Source organism: Aphelocoma coerulescens, chromosome 7, assembly GCF_041296385.1.
Source record: "Aphelocoma coerulescens isolate FSJ_1873_10779 chromosome 7, UR_Acoe_1.0, whole genome shotgun sequence".
NCBI classification, from domain to species: domain Eukaryota; kingdom Metazoa; phylum Chordata; class Aves; order Passeriformes; family Corvidae; genus Aphelocoma; species Aphelocoma coerulescens.
Genome location: NC_091021.1, coordinates 4,873,042 through 4,889,199, shown reverse-complemented (window position 1 = coordinate 4,889,199; position 16,158 = coordinate 4,873,042). Strand labels below are relative to the sequence as shown.

The 16,158-nt window shown below is 36.2% G+C and overlaps 1 protein-coding gene across 2 annotated transcripts in view; it reads right to left on the bottom strand.

The window, feature by feature from the left end:
• Positions 1-224: 224 nt before the first annotated feature.
• NCKAP1 (NCK associated protein 1) overlaps positions 225-16,158 on the bottom strand; it is a 67,414-nt gene continuing 51,480 nt past the window's right edge. For both annotated transcript variants that reach the window (XM_069021808.1, XM_069021809.1), the window contains exons 25-31: positions 15,905-15,987; positions 15,373-15,453; positions 10,458-10,551; positions 8,778-8,894; positions 4,937-5,046; positions 2,037-2,126; positions 225-1,446 (exon numbers count right to left, since the gene is read on the bottom strand). In XM_069021808.1, coding sequence (XP_068877909.1) covers positions 1,330-1,446; positions 2,037-2,126; positions 4,937-5,046; positions 8,778-8,894; positions 10,458-10,551; positions 15,373-15,453; positions 15,905-15,987 — 692 coding nt within the window. In that variant the 3' untranslated portion in view covers positions 225-1,329. The remainder of the gene's footprint in view (positions 1,447-2,036; positions 2,127-4,936; positions 5,047-8,777; positions 8,895-10,457; positions 10,552-15,372; positions 15,454-15,904; positions 15,988-16,158) is intronic.

The window sequence follows — 16,158 nt, the reverse complement described above, 5'->3', positions numbered from 1 at the left end:
TTACAGGGCACAACCATCTGGTCAGCTTTCAGGTTAAATGAGCCCATGCTGTCCTGCAAGGCCAATTTGCATGACTGATAAAAAAGGGACTATTATACATCTTTCTCCGTCATGCCTGATGTTATGGTTTTAGCAACATTTGCCTGTTCTAGGATTATGTCAAGTTTCATACTTTAACAATACACTTATTTCTATGGGTACAACTGGCATCACTACATGCTATATAAATGCTTTTCTTGCTTTATTATGTAAAAATAAGATTTAAAGGATAATGGCACTAAACTGACACTTTTAACATTGCTTTTAATTCCTTCTTCCAACTTTTTACAAGATTCACTATTGCAAAAGCCAAAAGTTGAAGGATTAAAAGAAGTCTTCACATAAAAGCTCAAAGGATTGATATTTAATGAACTGTGAGATTTAAATCAATGCACAACAGCACAGTTAAACCTTAAAATACTAGGATAACATTTATATTAAAAATAATTCACCTACAGATAATACAGTCTAGTGTTTATTGTATGTTATGGAAGGTACACTTGAATTTCAAAAATTTAAAACATATAAAAAGTGGTTAAGGGCTAACATTTTATCAACATGTGATAAATGTGTAAGAATGTTTATTATACAGCAGGGTACAATGGTAGTGTTAATGCCAACAGGGCACCACAGAAGTTAGTTTAAAAAATTTCCACTATGCTTTATACAAACACCACCACTTGCAGTTGTTTAAGAGTATTGGGAGAGGATTGCTGTCTGTAGGATAAGCAGTCCTATAACATTTTTAATGTTAGTGTCATAGTATGTAGATCAGTGAATGCTTCAAAATAAAACTAGAAATGCTGTAATTACTTCACAGAAATGCACATCCAATATTTGTTTTCAATAAGAACAATAGGTACAAGTTTATAACTCTCCCTATATGAAATAATTTACACACAGATGAAAACTACTCTATCTAAAATAATCACTACATACATTTTTCTTCTGGGAAATAAACAAGCAATTTTTGTTTTGCATGATCAATATCAAAAAACATGTAGCAGAAGTAGTATTTTTAAAACATAACTGATGCTCTGAAGTTAAAAAAAGAAAGGAATGAGAAAAAAATTTTTCAATGAATGATGAATGTGCAACCTAAAATCAACCAAGCTTATATTGTAGTACAACCATATTAAGAAACCACTGTTTAGGAATACAACTTTATGGAAAAAGTTTATAATTCACAAAACTGTTTGTCAGGCCATAAAGTAAAATAGCTCCACAGTTTACGGATTAAACTGAGGCCACACAGATGCGTGCTATGTCTTATCTCCAGTAAGCAGATACTTAGGCAGAAGATGTAACACTTTGTTTGTAGACAGCATGGTATGCATTTCTCAGCAAGACGTAAGGAAAACAAGACTCCAAGAGATCCATTGTCAGGAATGGAGACTCCTGCACAATCTGAAAAATACCAGAAACACAAGGTTTTGCAGAGCATCTTCTACTGCATGCTACTGATAATCTATTTCAAGTAGATCCTTCCGGCCTGCATCACACCACCACTCACATATTTCACAGCAAAAATAAATTGCACCAAGTTTATAGTAATGTTTCTCCCCTACATTTAAACACACCGCTTCTCAAAGCAAGTATTTCGCTTTCCTATATAAATAGTCATCTTCCAAAAGATACTGAATACTGAGAGGAAATCCTCTGAGCAGAGAGGATTTTCTCCTACACACTCTGAACACTGCTTCTTAAATGTGACATTTCATTTCAATATTGTATGTACTAAGCGAACAATGAAAATTATCTGAAAGCGTGATACAATGTTCTAAGCAATAAAAGATGATGGCAAAAAGGTGTGCATGTTGGGGGAATGAAAAAAAAATACTGACATTAGAATGCCAGGAAGAACAAAATAAAAAATTATTTCCACTGGTTTGTGAGCTACAACACTCAAGGTGAGACCCAAAAATCCTTGGCTGAATGATGCAGTGTGGAGCCTATTCCTTAAGTCAGTAGAACAAATAAAACACACAGATGCTCACCATGTCTAGTAGTAGGTAAACAGATTCTCGGTTTCTTGTAGTAGTTTTGTCTGTCTCCTGGCCAATCTTCAGTAGACTAGACGATGCAAGCTACATAAAATGAGCATTTCAAAGGAATAAATAAAGCATTGATGAGCTGCTGCTATTTTGTTACACAAAGCCAATGGACTCTGTATTGTACTAATAACGACAAAGGAAAGCAAGTAATCCTGAGCACATGAACCACTGGGCTTTAGTCTCAATGTGCCATGTTGGCTTATTCCTAGTAGTGTTTAATAAATGACATATGCTATTTTAATATAAAAAGTGAATTAATTTATTGCAGAGAACTTTTTGTTGTAATCATTGGTTGACAATTTATAAAGTCTCCTGAAATCAGTGACAGAACTCCCAGGGGATCAAGATCTCACTTCTCTGTCCTTCCCAATATACATTTCAACTTACTGCATTTTTGTAAGGTTTAAAGAGATTGAAATTTTTATCATTTCAAATTTTACCCATTTTGTAACAGAAGAAGTTTTACTTCCTAAGCTATGTTTTTAATTGAAGAAATGTCATCCTAACTGCAAATTAAAAATATTTTATCAATATACCTTCCGTACACACTCATGGTTACCAAACTGTGCCTGGATAAAAAATATTCATAGTAGCTGTAGTTATAGTTGGCATCTGTATCATAGACGGTTGTGTAAACCGGTGGTGTGATTACATATGGAGTAGAGACTAGAAAAGGTAAAGTCTTGTTAGTCTCTAAAAAGGGAGGAAATTATGCCTATTGATTTTTGTCTGGTTTTCTTTTATGTATTCTCTGTATTTTTATACATACACTTGGAGCTCTGTAGCCCCTTGTATTAGTGCCTAGTTTTCCCAGTACTTTTCCATGCCTTTTCCCTAGGCAGAAAGCCAACACATATTCCAGAGCTCCAAGCCCCAGGGAGTACAAGGCCCCTGTGCTATCGTGGTTCTTCCTGGCTACCAAGGTTGAGAACAACTCTTCGAGATACATTTTTATAAACAAAGTACAGCTAGTACCAAGGGGGGGGCTCTGGAGAAGGGGCCTGACCGGGGGGGGGAAGGGAATTGCATCATCACTTGTCCTCTTAATTGGTGCTTTTTGTCAATCATGCTAATTTGCTAAACTTATAAAAACTGTATTCACCCCATGTGGGTGGGCTTTTGTGGACATTCTTCCATAACTGCCCCTGGGGCTCCAATAAAGATCCACTTTTGTATTACCTCCCATACTAATATTATCTTGAGTGTGTTGTTTCATTTCTAGGTTGAAAAAGGCATCACCATAAGCAACCCTAGAAACTTCTAAGATGCACTTAGGTATTTACAAGCTCAGGATCACAGAATACAGTAAAATACTTAATTTGTAGATGACTTGATACACCGTGTTTTCATGCCTAACAGAAATTTGAAAAAAAACCCTTCCAACTTTCAGATGTACAATCATCATTTAGGCCCTCACATCAAGCAATGGCAACATGCCTAAACCACGTTTACCAGAAAAAGGATTTTAAATTAAAATACTAACTTCAAAAGTCTAACTCAACACTCCTCTTGAAAAAACTGTCATGAATCAATTTTTAATATAAAATCAATATGCATACTTCAAAAGATACATAGTACACACTCATCAGCATTAAAGAAAAAGTTCTTTTCATATTTAATTAGCTTGGACAGGAAAGCAGATCATCTTCAGCAGCAGTTTTTTTCTCAAGAGAAATGTTTTTCTTTCAGACTAACAGTAAGTGTTAAAATAGAAAGATTAACAAAATATCTGAACCATCAAGTCATAGTCTGTGCAGTAAAAGCAGTGGTCGGAAAGCAGTCTGTAAACACTGAAAGAATGCAAACCTCATACCAAAAGTGTTTTTATCATATGAAACTATACTGGTTTCCTTCACTTGTCAAATGTATGCAACTTGATACAACCATTTCTCTTTCATGTTTTACAGCCAACAGTTGCATTAGACAAGGTAAATGGCCATAGGGTTCTTTCTGTTTTACAAAATGAATTTCCACAAGTGAAAGATTCTTTTAAGGAAAAAAAAAAAAAGAAAAATTGTTTATGTGAACTTCTAGTCACACAAAGTTACCTAAAATAAAGAGGGAGGGGCTTTTTCTCCACACATTTTAATGCCAAACATTAAAAATCAAAATTCACTCAAAATCAATAGTAATTTTTAAAAATTAAAGTGATGCTGCTGTTTTAGCCTTTAGTTTCCTTCAAGTACTGGCTAATTAAGAGCCATTTAAAAAATTTTATTTCTACACAAGCAGCACACCAAAATGTACTTAAAACACATCATCATGACCTAAAGACTTCTGATTTTTTTTCTAAGCATCACTAAAGATTACAAGTAGCTTTCATCATCAATCTCCTCTGAGGCATAAAAAATTTCATCTTCCCAACTAGCCCTGTGACATGCTGCTACCTGGCTGTTTAAGAAGGGCAGGCATGTCAAAAGGTACAACACAAAAGCCATTCTGAAGTTTATTTTACTTTTTCAAAGAAAGTAACTAGCTAAAGTATCCACCACATCATGGGAAAAAGTCAGCTAGACAGAATTTTGATTTTATATGCACTGCAATTTTTTTTATTCCAGTCACGGGCCACACAACATGAGAAATGGTATGTGCTAAAATACTAGAGATTATACTGAAAAAAATTGTGACACTTGCACCGATTTACTCCTCTAACTTTCCAACCTCCCACAAAAGTGTCTATAAAGAACTACTGCAAAGTTTAATCTATGTGTGGACTTGTATATAGAAGCATATAGAAAATAGGCTTCTCTCTTGTGCATCAAAAGCAGATTTCTATGAAATCAATTGCATTGCATCCCGAATCAACAGTACATCTTAAAAAATAGCAATAAAGTTATACATACAGCCAAAAATTCTTTAAGACGGTCTTCAATGCTTCCCTTGTGGATGGTAAATAAAGCCGCAGCAATCTGATTGATAGCTTTTGCCAAGCAATGAATGTTGTTGCAATGCCCTAAACAAAAACATACTCAAATCACCTCAGCACCATGCTGGAAAAGACAGTATTCTTTGGAAAATGTCACTAAAGATTAAAGACACTTGTGACAATGAAAGAAAAACTTTTAGCATCTTACACAATGGGAGTAAGGTTTACACAATGGGAGTAAGGTACTCTTCCACACTGAACTTGCTATCAGGAAAGCCACCAGAAGTACAGATGTCCCTTCCAAATCCTAATGATCACAACAACCTGAGAAAGATACTTTTAGAAATAATGGATATATTGGATAATGGGATATATATAGTCTACAAAACTTCAGAGTGTTAACACTTGACTAGGCCAAAAAGACTGGATTTTCACAAGTCGATTGACCATTTCTTTCCCTCTGTCTAAATGAACATCTCATGCTCAGACAGTAATCCTCAAAGAGATCTACAGCTGCTCAAGAACAAAGGTGTTCCATTTCTGATTTTCATACGTAACATCTTGCCTAAAATTCACCCAGGCTTCAGAGCCCTAGAAGGTGGTTAAATGACACCAGTTTTCAAAGAGAGAACTGCTCCTCAGTAACCCTGATATTTCTTCCAGGCAAACTAAGTCAAATATACCACTTTACAACAAAATTAATATACATTTGGGCAAGTATCTTGGGCAAGTGTGAGCACATTAAAAGGTCTTTGAAGAAGTTAACAAGTACTCAAGTATGCAAACACGCTGATTCTTAACTTGTTTTTTGACCATTGTTGAGCACTGAGCTCATCTTTTCATTCGGCCATTTATCATAACTCCAAGTTCATGCTTGAATAGTGAGGTCAGCTGGACCCCATCACTCCACATGAGAAAAATCCATTTTTTCTCCATGCATATCCCTGTTGTTACTTAAATTAATTTTAGCTGTCATTTTTTTCCCAGTTTACTCAGTATCATACCTCTCTGCAGCTCTTCACTCCTCTAATACCCTCAACAACTTCACATGATATATAAATTTTCTCACCTCACTCTTCAGGCCCCCCATCCAGGTGGTCTGTGAATATGCTGACTAGTAGGTCCTAGTGAAGATCCCTGTGGATCTCCATCAGCAGGGCCCCCAGATTGATACTCCAACTTTGTCTCCTATTTTTACATGAATATCAGTCAATAAAATCTGTTCTGCTTAATTCTGATTCAAATTTGAATTTGTCTCTGAAGAGGCTCGTTTTATTCAAGTGACTTCATTTTTATGTCTCAGGCTGTAGAAAAAGCATCAACAAGGGAATTCAGCAGAGGAACTGCTGTCTTCCAACAGGTTTCAAGTATTTAGAAAAGAACTATGGCTCTTGCAGACTTGCAGGTTCTATTCTAGCCTCTAGTTGACAAGTTAGACCTCTAGCCTGGTATTTGACTAGCAGTTCAGATTCTGTACTGGAAACAAAAGTAAAGGTCTGTTAGACTTTGAGCCATTATCTGGAACTAGCGTAAGAAACAGACTTGATCTTGGAGTAGGCAGAGGGAATGCAGACATTGCTACAGCGTCCAAGCACTGTCTGTATTTGGGAGATACGTCTTGCCAGACTAGAAAGCTGAAACTCCTTCAAATCTGTGACTTGTTGATGGATTAATTCAGGATTTGTCCAGGGAATTTACTTCATAAAGCAGAATTTATTAAGTTCACATTCTGGAAATACCATTTATATTAAGTGTTTCAAGCCAGATGTTCTACAATAAGGGCAGAACACAAGAAAAAGTAGTACTATGAAAAGAAGACAGGAATGACAAGGTCATTCTGTTTGTTCAGTTATTTTTGTAGAGCAAACATACTTTATGTATACCTTTTGCTAGATTTTCTCTAAATAAAAGAGCCCACTCAGCAAAGAATTATGTAATACATAGGCCATGTCTCACAGAACCAGTAGCAATTCCCAATATGGGCTTATTTGAGCTCAAGATGCAACTTCTCTCCAGTCACAGCTTCATGTCATCTATTAACTGTACTTTAAGAACTCACTTTGAAACAAGGCTTTGCCTGACTTCATCTGAAGAATTATTTAATGTAAATGAAACGACATACACTGGAACATTTAAGCTACATGATATAAAACAGGCAGAAGATAATTATCTGTTGTTTCAGCCTGCTAAAAACAATGACTAAGAGGGTCTCAGGAAGAGAACGAAGTTTGAGGAAGGCAAACCCACCTGAACTCTAACCTGCTGGAGAACCTCTAGCTAGCCTGACATATTCTTAGCAATTAATCTGAAGAGGGGTAAATGTGAAAATATAATCACCAGTAAAACTTTCAGTACTGCCCCCCTGGCAAGCCATACAGATTTTGAGACTCTACAGATGGTACGATCCCTTGAAGGAGAAAATGGCAGCAGGAAGTGCTTCCAGAGGATTTCTTTTACAAAACTGTAACTAGGTAATTTTTAAGAGATGTGATCTTACATACACATAAACAAGTTCATTTGGACTGAGTAAAGACAGTCAACCTGATTGTCTTCAAACAAGGAAGTTTCTACCCGTGCCCCTCACCAATCACATTAGATATTCCCTGCTCTTGCCGATATTCCGAGATTTTTATTCAAGCATCATGACTTGGAAAAAGCTTGCAAAGAGCAATAGAAATACTATGAGAGCACAATAACAGGAAACAACTCTGCAAGTTACCGATTGTTATCCCCATTCATGAGAAAAAGCTTTTACCTTGAAAATTCTTAACTTTTCAAATCAATATTCAAATTCTACTCATACATCAGATTTATATAACATTTTTCACAACTGGAGAAGTCTACACTATCTGTTTTAAAATGAAACTAGAGTAAACAGATCCCTAATCATTCAAAACTGAAGAAAAGACTGATTAATCCCATGTAAAACAACAGTCCTGGGTCTCTAAAAAACGTGATTTGCATACTACATTAAGTGATACATATAGCTTTCAAAATTTTTAGTATTTTCCTGGTACTTAAAATTTTCAAAAGCCAGTTTACACTTACTTTGTGTGTTACAATTTTGAGCAGATTAAAAATAATGCAACTTTAAAAACTAGTTAGAGAAAACATGCATCCCACTGAATGGAAGCAGTATAAACATGGTCTTTCATGTGAGTCATGTTATACATTATAAAGGAAATAGCTTGAACAGCCAAAAGGTGACTTTTGCATGTATTGGAACAGCACTGTCTTTTTGCAACTTAAAAAGAGAAAGAAAACTTCTGTGGATTACACGCAAATAATTTTATTGAGGCAAAGATTATTTTTTTAAAATAAGGAAGTTGAACTATTGTGTAGGAAAGAATTCTGTTCACCACTTACACCTTCCAGATTCTGTTTTCAAAACTCTATGCTTGCCAATATGAACAACATATTAAATAAAGACACCTTGTATGACTGGCCCAAGGCCAATGTAAACATTACTAAAACATTAATACTTATGAGAATATATTATATTAGATAATAAATGTCACACTAATTAATGTAGAGTGTGCTCCAGCACTTACATGTTAGGACAAGACTGCCCCCTGCAGTGTCTGAACTTTTCTGAAAATTGCAAGTACCAAATTAATTTTTCATAGAAAGTTCTCCCAGATAAGAGTTAAGTAAATGCTTTTTACAGTAATTTCAGAAGAACTTGCCTGAATTAAGGCTAATTTTTAAATTTGCTCACTATAAAATGTAATTAAATATTAAAGGCGAATGTATTCAAGACACTACAAGAACTATTATGAAGACAGCATTCCCAGCAAATACTGAGCTGACTACATTACCTTCGATGGCGGGGCTATACTGAGACATCACATTACTAGCCAAAGTTGGCAAGGAGACAGCCACGAAGACCATTAGAAGGCAAGCAATTTTATATTCTTCTTCTGGACTAATGTTTTCTAAAAACAAAAGTAATAAAGTTCTTTAATTAAAGAAGTAATCTTGAAATATTTCCTTTTAGTTGCAGGTAGATTAGAATGTAAAATGTTTGACCAAATTGAAATATGAAGCAAAATCCAACAAAGTCAGTGTCTTTATTGTGAAAGGAGGAATATTAATTTCAGTCTTGCTGAAAGACACAGAGTAGGGCTGCAAAATGTCCAGTCTGTTATCTAGGAGAATAAAAAGGAGCTGCTGCCATGCTATTACTTCTAATGATTTAGTTACTAAGTCTTTAATACGATGAGCAGACTAGTAAACCTTTCATGCTGGTATATAAATCCAGTTATTGCTCTAAGGTAAGAAGAGCTTCTCTTGCACTCTCCCTTTGGCAAGTGAGCAGAAGGTGATGGTGTACTCATGTCAATTCACACTAAAACCTTGTGCTTACAAAAATAGCAGCATCATCACACATTAGCCTAAGATTAGTTTAAAAAAAAGGCAACAGTTGGTGACATACAGAATTTCTCTCTATGAAAACCAAATAAAAGCAAAATATTTCAAACTCCAAAGGTAACAATCAAAATACAAGATCATAAACCATTATGAGAATATACAGAAATTCTGTCTTGTTTACCTAGCTTAAATACTTCATAGCTGTACCACAATGAAAATAATCTATTTAAAATGCCATTTTAGATATCAGATACCTTACAAAGATATACTTCTGTATATTATACATATAACGTAGACAGAACAAATACACTTTGTGTTGCTTTTTTTTAAGTACATAAAGAAATTGTGCTTGGGACTTAAATTCAAATATTGAAATGCCCCTCTGTATTTTCCCCTCTCAAAATAACTACTATTGAAGCAAGAAAAAACAACTTAGGTAGCATTTAAAATATTCATGGTCTCATTCTAACATTAACTATCCACGACGCACAGAGGGGAAAAAAGTAATGAAATGCTCAGTAAGGAAGATAGGAAAAAAAGCTCAAGACCATCAAAAAACACTTAGGAGTCTTAATTCATGTCTTTGAACATGCCAGAGTAAACAAAACTGAAAAGCTTAGACAGCAGTGCCTTAAAGCAATGGAGAGGAAGCATGATATATGCTAATTCTCTAACGTTTATTTTGCTATGTTTTCCTTTGTAAACTTCAAGTTAACAATTGTAGGACACACTGGTAACAAAATATCGTGAAATTCATGAGCTGCATTTAGCTCTTAATGCTTACTTAGGTGACAGATTCATCACACATCTGTGCAACAGAACTGATCAAGTTGTTCACAAGACAGTCGTATTGTCATTGTTCTTAAATTACAGCAGTGGTCACCATTAAATTCCTTCAACATCTACCTGTTATCGTTTTCTAAGTCAGCATGTCCCTTCATACATATTTGAAAAGATTCTCAAGCTAACACCAATAAACAGCAGGCACAAGTAATTCATCTTCTTGTGCCATTTATGAAGTTTATTGAAGGAATACAAAGGAGTCAAGATATACAAGTTTCCTCCCAGCACTTTAAACACTTCTATTCTTTTTTTAACATTTGTATTTTGAAACCAGAATGTCTTACCTGATTTTTGGGAAGACAGTGCTACAACCAAGGCAGGATCAATCTCACAAGGCAGTCCAGCAGCTGATGACAGTTCATATACATTCATTGCCACCTGAGGACCAGAAGAAAGACAACACTGAATACTTCCATGTAAAGATGATGAAGCACAGTTTTTGGGGTCATTTTTAAAATGAGTTTGAGGCACTAAGGAATTTCAGAGATTTGGCAAATATTAGACAGAGATTGCAGGTTTTGTTTGCTTCTAACCTCCAATGAACAGCTGTGTCTGTACTTTGGGCTCCAGATGGTAATTTCATTGTGTCAAGCCAAACAAAACTCATATACTTTCCTACATTACCTCCAAAGCAACACCCTGACTTTCCAATTAGCTGTTTCTACATCTTTCTTTAATGTTCAAAAGAAACTAACGTATTTTCTCTACCAGATCTAAAGTATCAGCTAACATCTACAAATACAGCATTTTTAACCAAAAGCCAAAAGTCACAATCTGGTGAAAGAGAGTAATGCAGAAATCTTACAAGATGCAAATGTTACACAGATTCAGAGTTCATTGACTCCAGGCCCCAAAAATTACAGTTTAAGTGGCCACAGCACTTGGAGGAACTAAGAACATTTTAAAATGTATTCCATTTCCCAGTCCATCCCAGGATGTCTGTTTTGTTACCATTAACAAGCATTCAACACTGTTGTTTTCTCTTTCCATTTACTATTTCAACAAAGTTTCTGAAACCACAGTTCAGACGACTCTCTGCAAAAGCAGGTCTACACCAAATACAAATGAATACAGGAAACACTAGTGATGTCTTACTGACATTAGTATTCGAGAAGTATTACACTTTTCCCATAAATTTTCATGTATAGTTGAGCAGTTCTATGTAGTGAATACTGTGCAGACTATCCTTGTGTGCTCCAGCCCGGCTACCTGAGGACAAGCTTTGGTATGAAAAGCATACAATGCTGTTTGTACAGTCCTACATGAAAAGAATTACAGGGCGTGCTTTACAGCCAACAGGCTCAAAAGAATCATAGAATCCCAGAATGGTTTGCATTAGAAGGAACCTTAAAGCCCATCCCATTCCACCCCCTGCCATGGGCAGGGACACCTTCCACTATCCCACGTTGCTCCAAGCCCCGTCCAACCTGGCCTTGAACACTTGAGGGATGAGGCAGCCACAGCTTCTCTGTGCAGCCTTTGCCAGGGCCTCACCACCCTCACGGTCATGAATTTTTTCCTAATATCTAATCTTAAACTACTCTCTGTCATCTTAAAGCCATTCCCCCTTGTCCTGTCAGTACATGTACAGTGGAACAAATGTAAGCCTTTTTCTAAAAGCCTGTATAGACAGCTCAAGAATTTAATATTAAAAATATCCAAATAAAAGGAGAACAAAATCCCATTTTGACAGTCACCCCAAATCATAAGTTTTGGGAATAGTAAAATAAAAGTAACGTTTCATAACAAGTATTCATTTCATCGACAGCTTTACGACTATTTATACTTTGCTTGGTAAATTCAGTACGTAAGAAATTACTGTTATGATGTCCTAAAATATGCCCAATTGGGCAACTGTTCCAATCCATTGTACTAAACCTTATAAAGAGCTTGATGTGCCTTTCAAAAAAAAAAAAAAAGTTTGCCTTATTGTCCCAAAAGAAGACTTTGTTACCTACAGTTGCTCAGCTGGGCCAAGAGAAAGCTCACACAACGAGCTGCTAATTGTCCACAGGGCTTAATTGTTAGCAGGCTGGAAGAACAGTTCTGGCCCTTCCAACAAGATGTTTCCAAGACAAAGCTCTGGCAGAGAATTGTGGGGGAGTACATGTCAAGAGTTTCCAGTACTCTCAACAGGCTCTATGGACAAGATTACCCAGGTCTGGCTCCTCCATGCACAGTCCTCCAACATTATCCAGACAAGCTGTGAACTCTCCCAACAAGTCTACATGGCAGCATGTCACACCATAAGACACGACATCTATGGTTGGTATCATGGGTACACCAGCACGGTGGAGTACACCCACAGCAGTTAGAATTTATCTCACACACTTATAACTAAAAAAACCACACACCAATACACAAAATAGGTATATTTAAGAATCACAGCAGAACTACAGCAGAGACAGAGAAGGCCAACAGCCAAATATTATGTGAAGCAGAAGGCAACTAGGTAATGCCATGTGGCAAGAGCCAGACAGCAGCCCTCAGCAGGGTTTTATTTCGCAGTAGATAGCATTTCTTCCATGCAATTATTCCAGTGACTGTAAATTACTCTGCTGACTTCCAGAAAAGAAGCAGCAGTTACTACACTTTCTCGCATCTGCTGCTACGAATGAATTCAGTAATGTCTTTGGAGGTCCACTAAACTGTTTCAAATGATCTGTTATCATCAGCTTAAAAATGTTAAGGGTAAAATACTGTCTTCAATGATTACTGTTGCAGCCTTTATCCCATCCTACTTTTTAGCAATTCCTTGATACCAGTAGGTGAAAGATGCTTTTTGAAAAGATCAAGCAAAGTAAGCAGTGAACTTCCCATCTCATCTCTTCCGGATGCTGATTCCCCAAGTTCAATAATGTATTGAACACGATGCTCTGGTGATTGATCATTTTCTCCACAACTACATTAGGAATTTTAGAAAGGCTTTTCTTGAGAGGTACAAAGGCAACTTGCATCATTTTGATATAATTTTTATCATGAGCTTGTACATTTGAAGTTAATTTTCCATAGCATTTCCACAGAATTCCTCTGTTGTGGTATGAATTTCAATATTTTCTGGGATATCTGATGTGCTGAGGCCTCAGCCAGAGCTGACTTACAAGATAAATCCTGGGCACTGTGTGAACACCATCAGTATTATTTAGCTAAAAATAGATGACAAAGATGCACATGCTAGCTCTGTATAACCTTGTCTAGTCATCTGCAAGAAATGTATCATTTTAAGAAACTTTCCCAACTGACATGAATAGAGGCTTGTTTGTAGGGTATTTTAGGGGAAAACCCTCCCAGCCGAGGCTTGGGCTCTGGCCAAACCCTGGCCCCTGCTGGCTGGGATGTTTTTGTGCTAAAAATATCATCAAGTCACTTTGACTTGCTGATTTGGGCCTATAAAAGCTGCACTAACTTTTGGGGCGAATTTGGAGACCTCACCTACGGATGGATGCACCGCGTAGGATTTTCCCAACTGCTGGGAAGGGTTCTCCAGGTCCTCGCTGCGAAACAGGGCTCCTCAGCGACTGTGGACTCTGGATGATGGTAAAGTATTTAGGCAATTGGTGATGTATCTTTTTCAATCACTATCCTTTCTCTCGTATTGTAATTATTAGGTGCATTACCTTGCTTATTTTTGCTTGTTGCTAAAGAAGAGTGCATAGTTTTATTGAATGTATCATTTTACTTTTGTGTTGCCTTTATATTCATAGTAAAATAAGACCATTCTTTCCATTGGTGTCTGTGTTCTTTAAATTGCCCCATCAATTGGCAGAACAACATCAGACATTCACGACTGGTTTATCAGCATTGCAAGTTTCAAAGAGCATGTGATTATATTTTGGAATGAAATAGTATACATGTAAAATTTCAATAATTTTAACTGAAAATGATCCAGAATATAACTACTGAACTGTGTTTTCTGAAATCATGAAGCCCACAATGATGGACTTTTAAAAGGAGGAGGATGTTTCTTATTCGTTGAGTTTTCATACACACAGAACTTAGTTACTTTCCTCAAGAGCTAACAGCAAAATGTGAACTTCAAGTTCAGGGATAACAACAACATGTTCTGGCCCTTAAAAACCATACTTAGCTCAAGAGCAGATTTCTAGAAGTTGTTTCTGGAAAAGTTAAAGAGATGTATGTGGATACAAAAATGCTGCTAGCAAGGATTTTCTTGCTATTTTCTAAGCCCATGAGAGACTTTTCGCTCTCACAGAAGAGGTAGCAGAGTTATGTAAACCACCAAACACCTGCAGCCTTGAAAAGTCTTGTTTATTGTACAGTAGGAAAATATTTTGACAATGGATGTTTTAGGATTTTAGCCAATCATCCCCAAGGGGTGGCTGATCCTTTGTCCAATTAGACTATGAAGAAAAAAGTCTATAAAAGAGTTTGTAAAATAATTAAATAAATCAATCTTGCTGCACAATTCCTGCCTGCTGGATCTTCTCTCCTCCTCCCTACGGCTGAGGGACACGGTAATATACCTTAGGGTTCTATTTTCTTAATAGATGTACATTGTATATCACACTGCACATTCTCTACAAATCAAACTGCTGCAATACCATTAAGCAGCTGAAATCCTTCACAGACTCCAAGTTGCAATAAGAAATTAAAACCCTGCTAGACATCAGCTACTGTGCATATGTGTTCAGAAGCCGTGTGATGTGCCAACAAGGGTTTTTGGATGGAAACATACTCTCATTCAGAACCTTACTTAAGCTGCTAACTTTTTTTTCTCAAGCATTTCATACAGTGGGTTCACAAAAATTTTCAATTTAAGGTCAAAATCAGACTTGTCGCTATTACATGCACAGAGCTCCAACCACATACAGAGAATCTTTGAAATATTTAGTTTTACCAGTTCTACTGCTCACAGCATGAAGCAGCTCAGCATTCTTCTGCTTGTCATGTTTTAACACTTGATAAATCTTGTTCTTAAGTCTATGAAAGTTCTTAAATGTGATCAGAGGCATATAGAGACTTGTGCTTATCCTAGCAGTTGGTTGAGATTTTTTTTCCCCAGAACATTAGGAGGCTGCAGATCCACAATTACTAAGCTCTTAAGGAGGAAAAAAAAAAAAAAAAAAAAAAAAGCGTTTTTTGTGTCTGGATGTTCAACACTAAGCATGAAAGCCTTGCTGCTTACATATTTTTGGTAAACTCCAAAACGACACTATTACCCCTTCAGTCAAACATTACCTTCATGTCAGTCTCTCTTGGAATGTGATCTTTGAAGTCCTCAATGGAACTTACAAGGAAAGGAATGTGGTAGGATAAGACCTAAGAGACACAAACACATACAAAATGAGAAAAATTACTTCCCATGTTAATCATCAGTTAGACACTACCATTACTTTACTGGGCTTTTTTTAAATGGGTTTTTATTTTACGCATTTGTATTGCTTTGTAGATTTAAGACATTAAAACCTAGTGAGTGTTTTCAATAAAGAAGTGAAATAAAAGCCTTTAAAATGAGTAAACACAGAAAACATGATCTAAACAAAATTTGATGTTTTAATATAACAGTTCTCTGAATAGTACTCAAAAAATAGATTCCCTCACCCCAAGTTGCAATCTGAAGTTCAGTTACAACTGAGTATTGTCATTTTACCCACATGTTGTCAACCTTTTAAGAGGTAGCATTCCTCAACAGTGACGCTTTAAATATTCTATCATTCCATTAAGTTAAATACAATGAAAATGATTCAGAACATATTCAGTTCTTTCTTACATCTCTAAGAGCTTCCTGTGCCAATGACCGAAAAGACAAGATAACACCAATAATTGTCATTCTCTTCAAAACACTGTCAACAGCTGAAAAGAGAACAATGAACAAAGTGCCGATGTTTATTGTCAATGTGATTGTTGAAGCTCAATTCTTCAAATAAGAGAAACAAAGTATTTAACAAAATATTGAAAACAGCAAGGTACTGAAACAATGGCATTCCTTAGAAGAGCCAAAATAACCAGTGCTAAAGCAGGTTT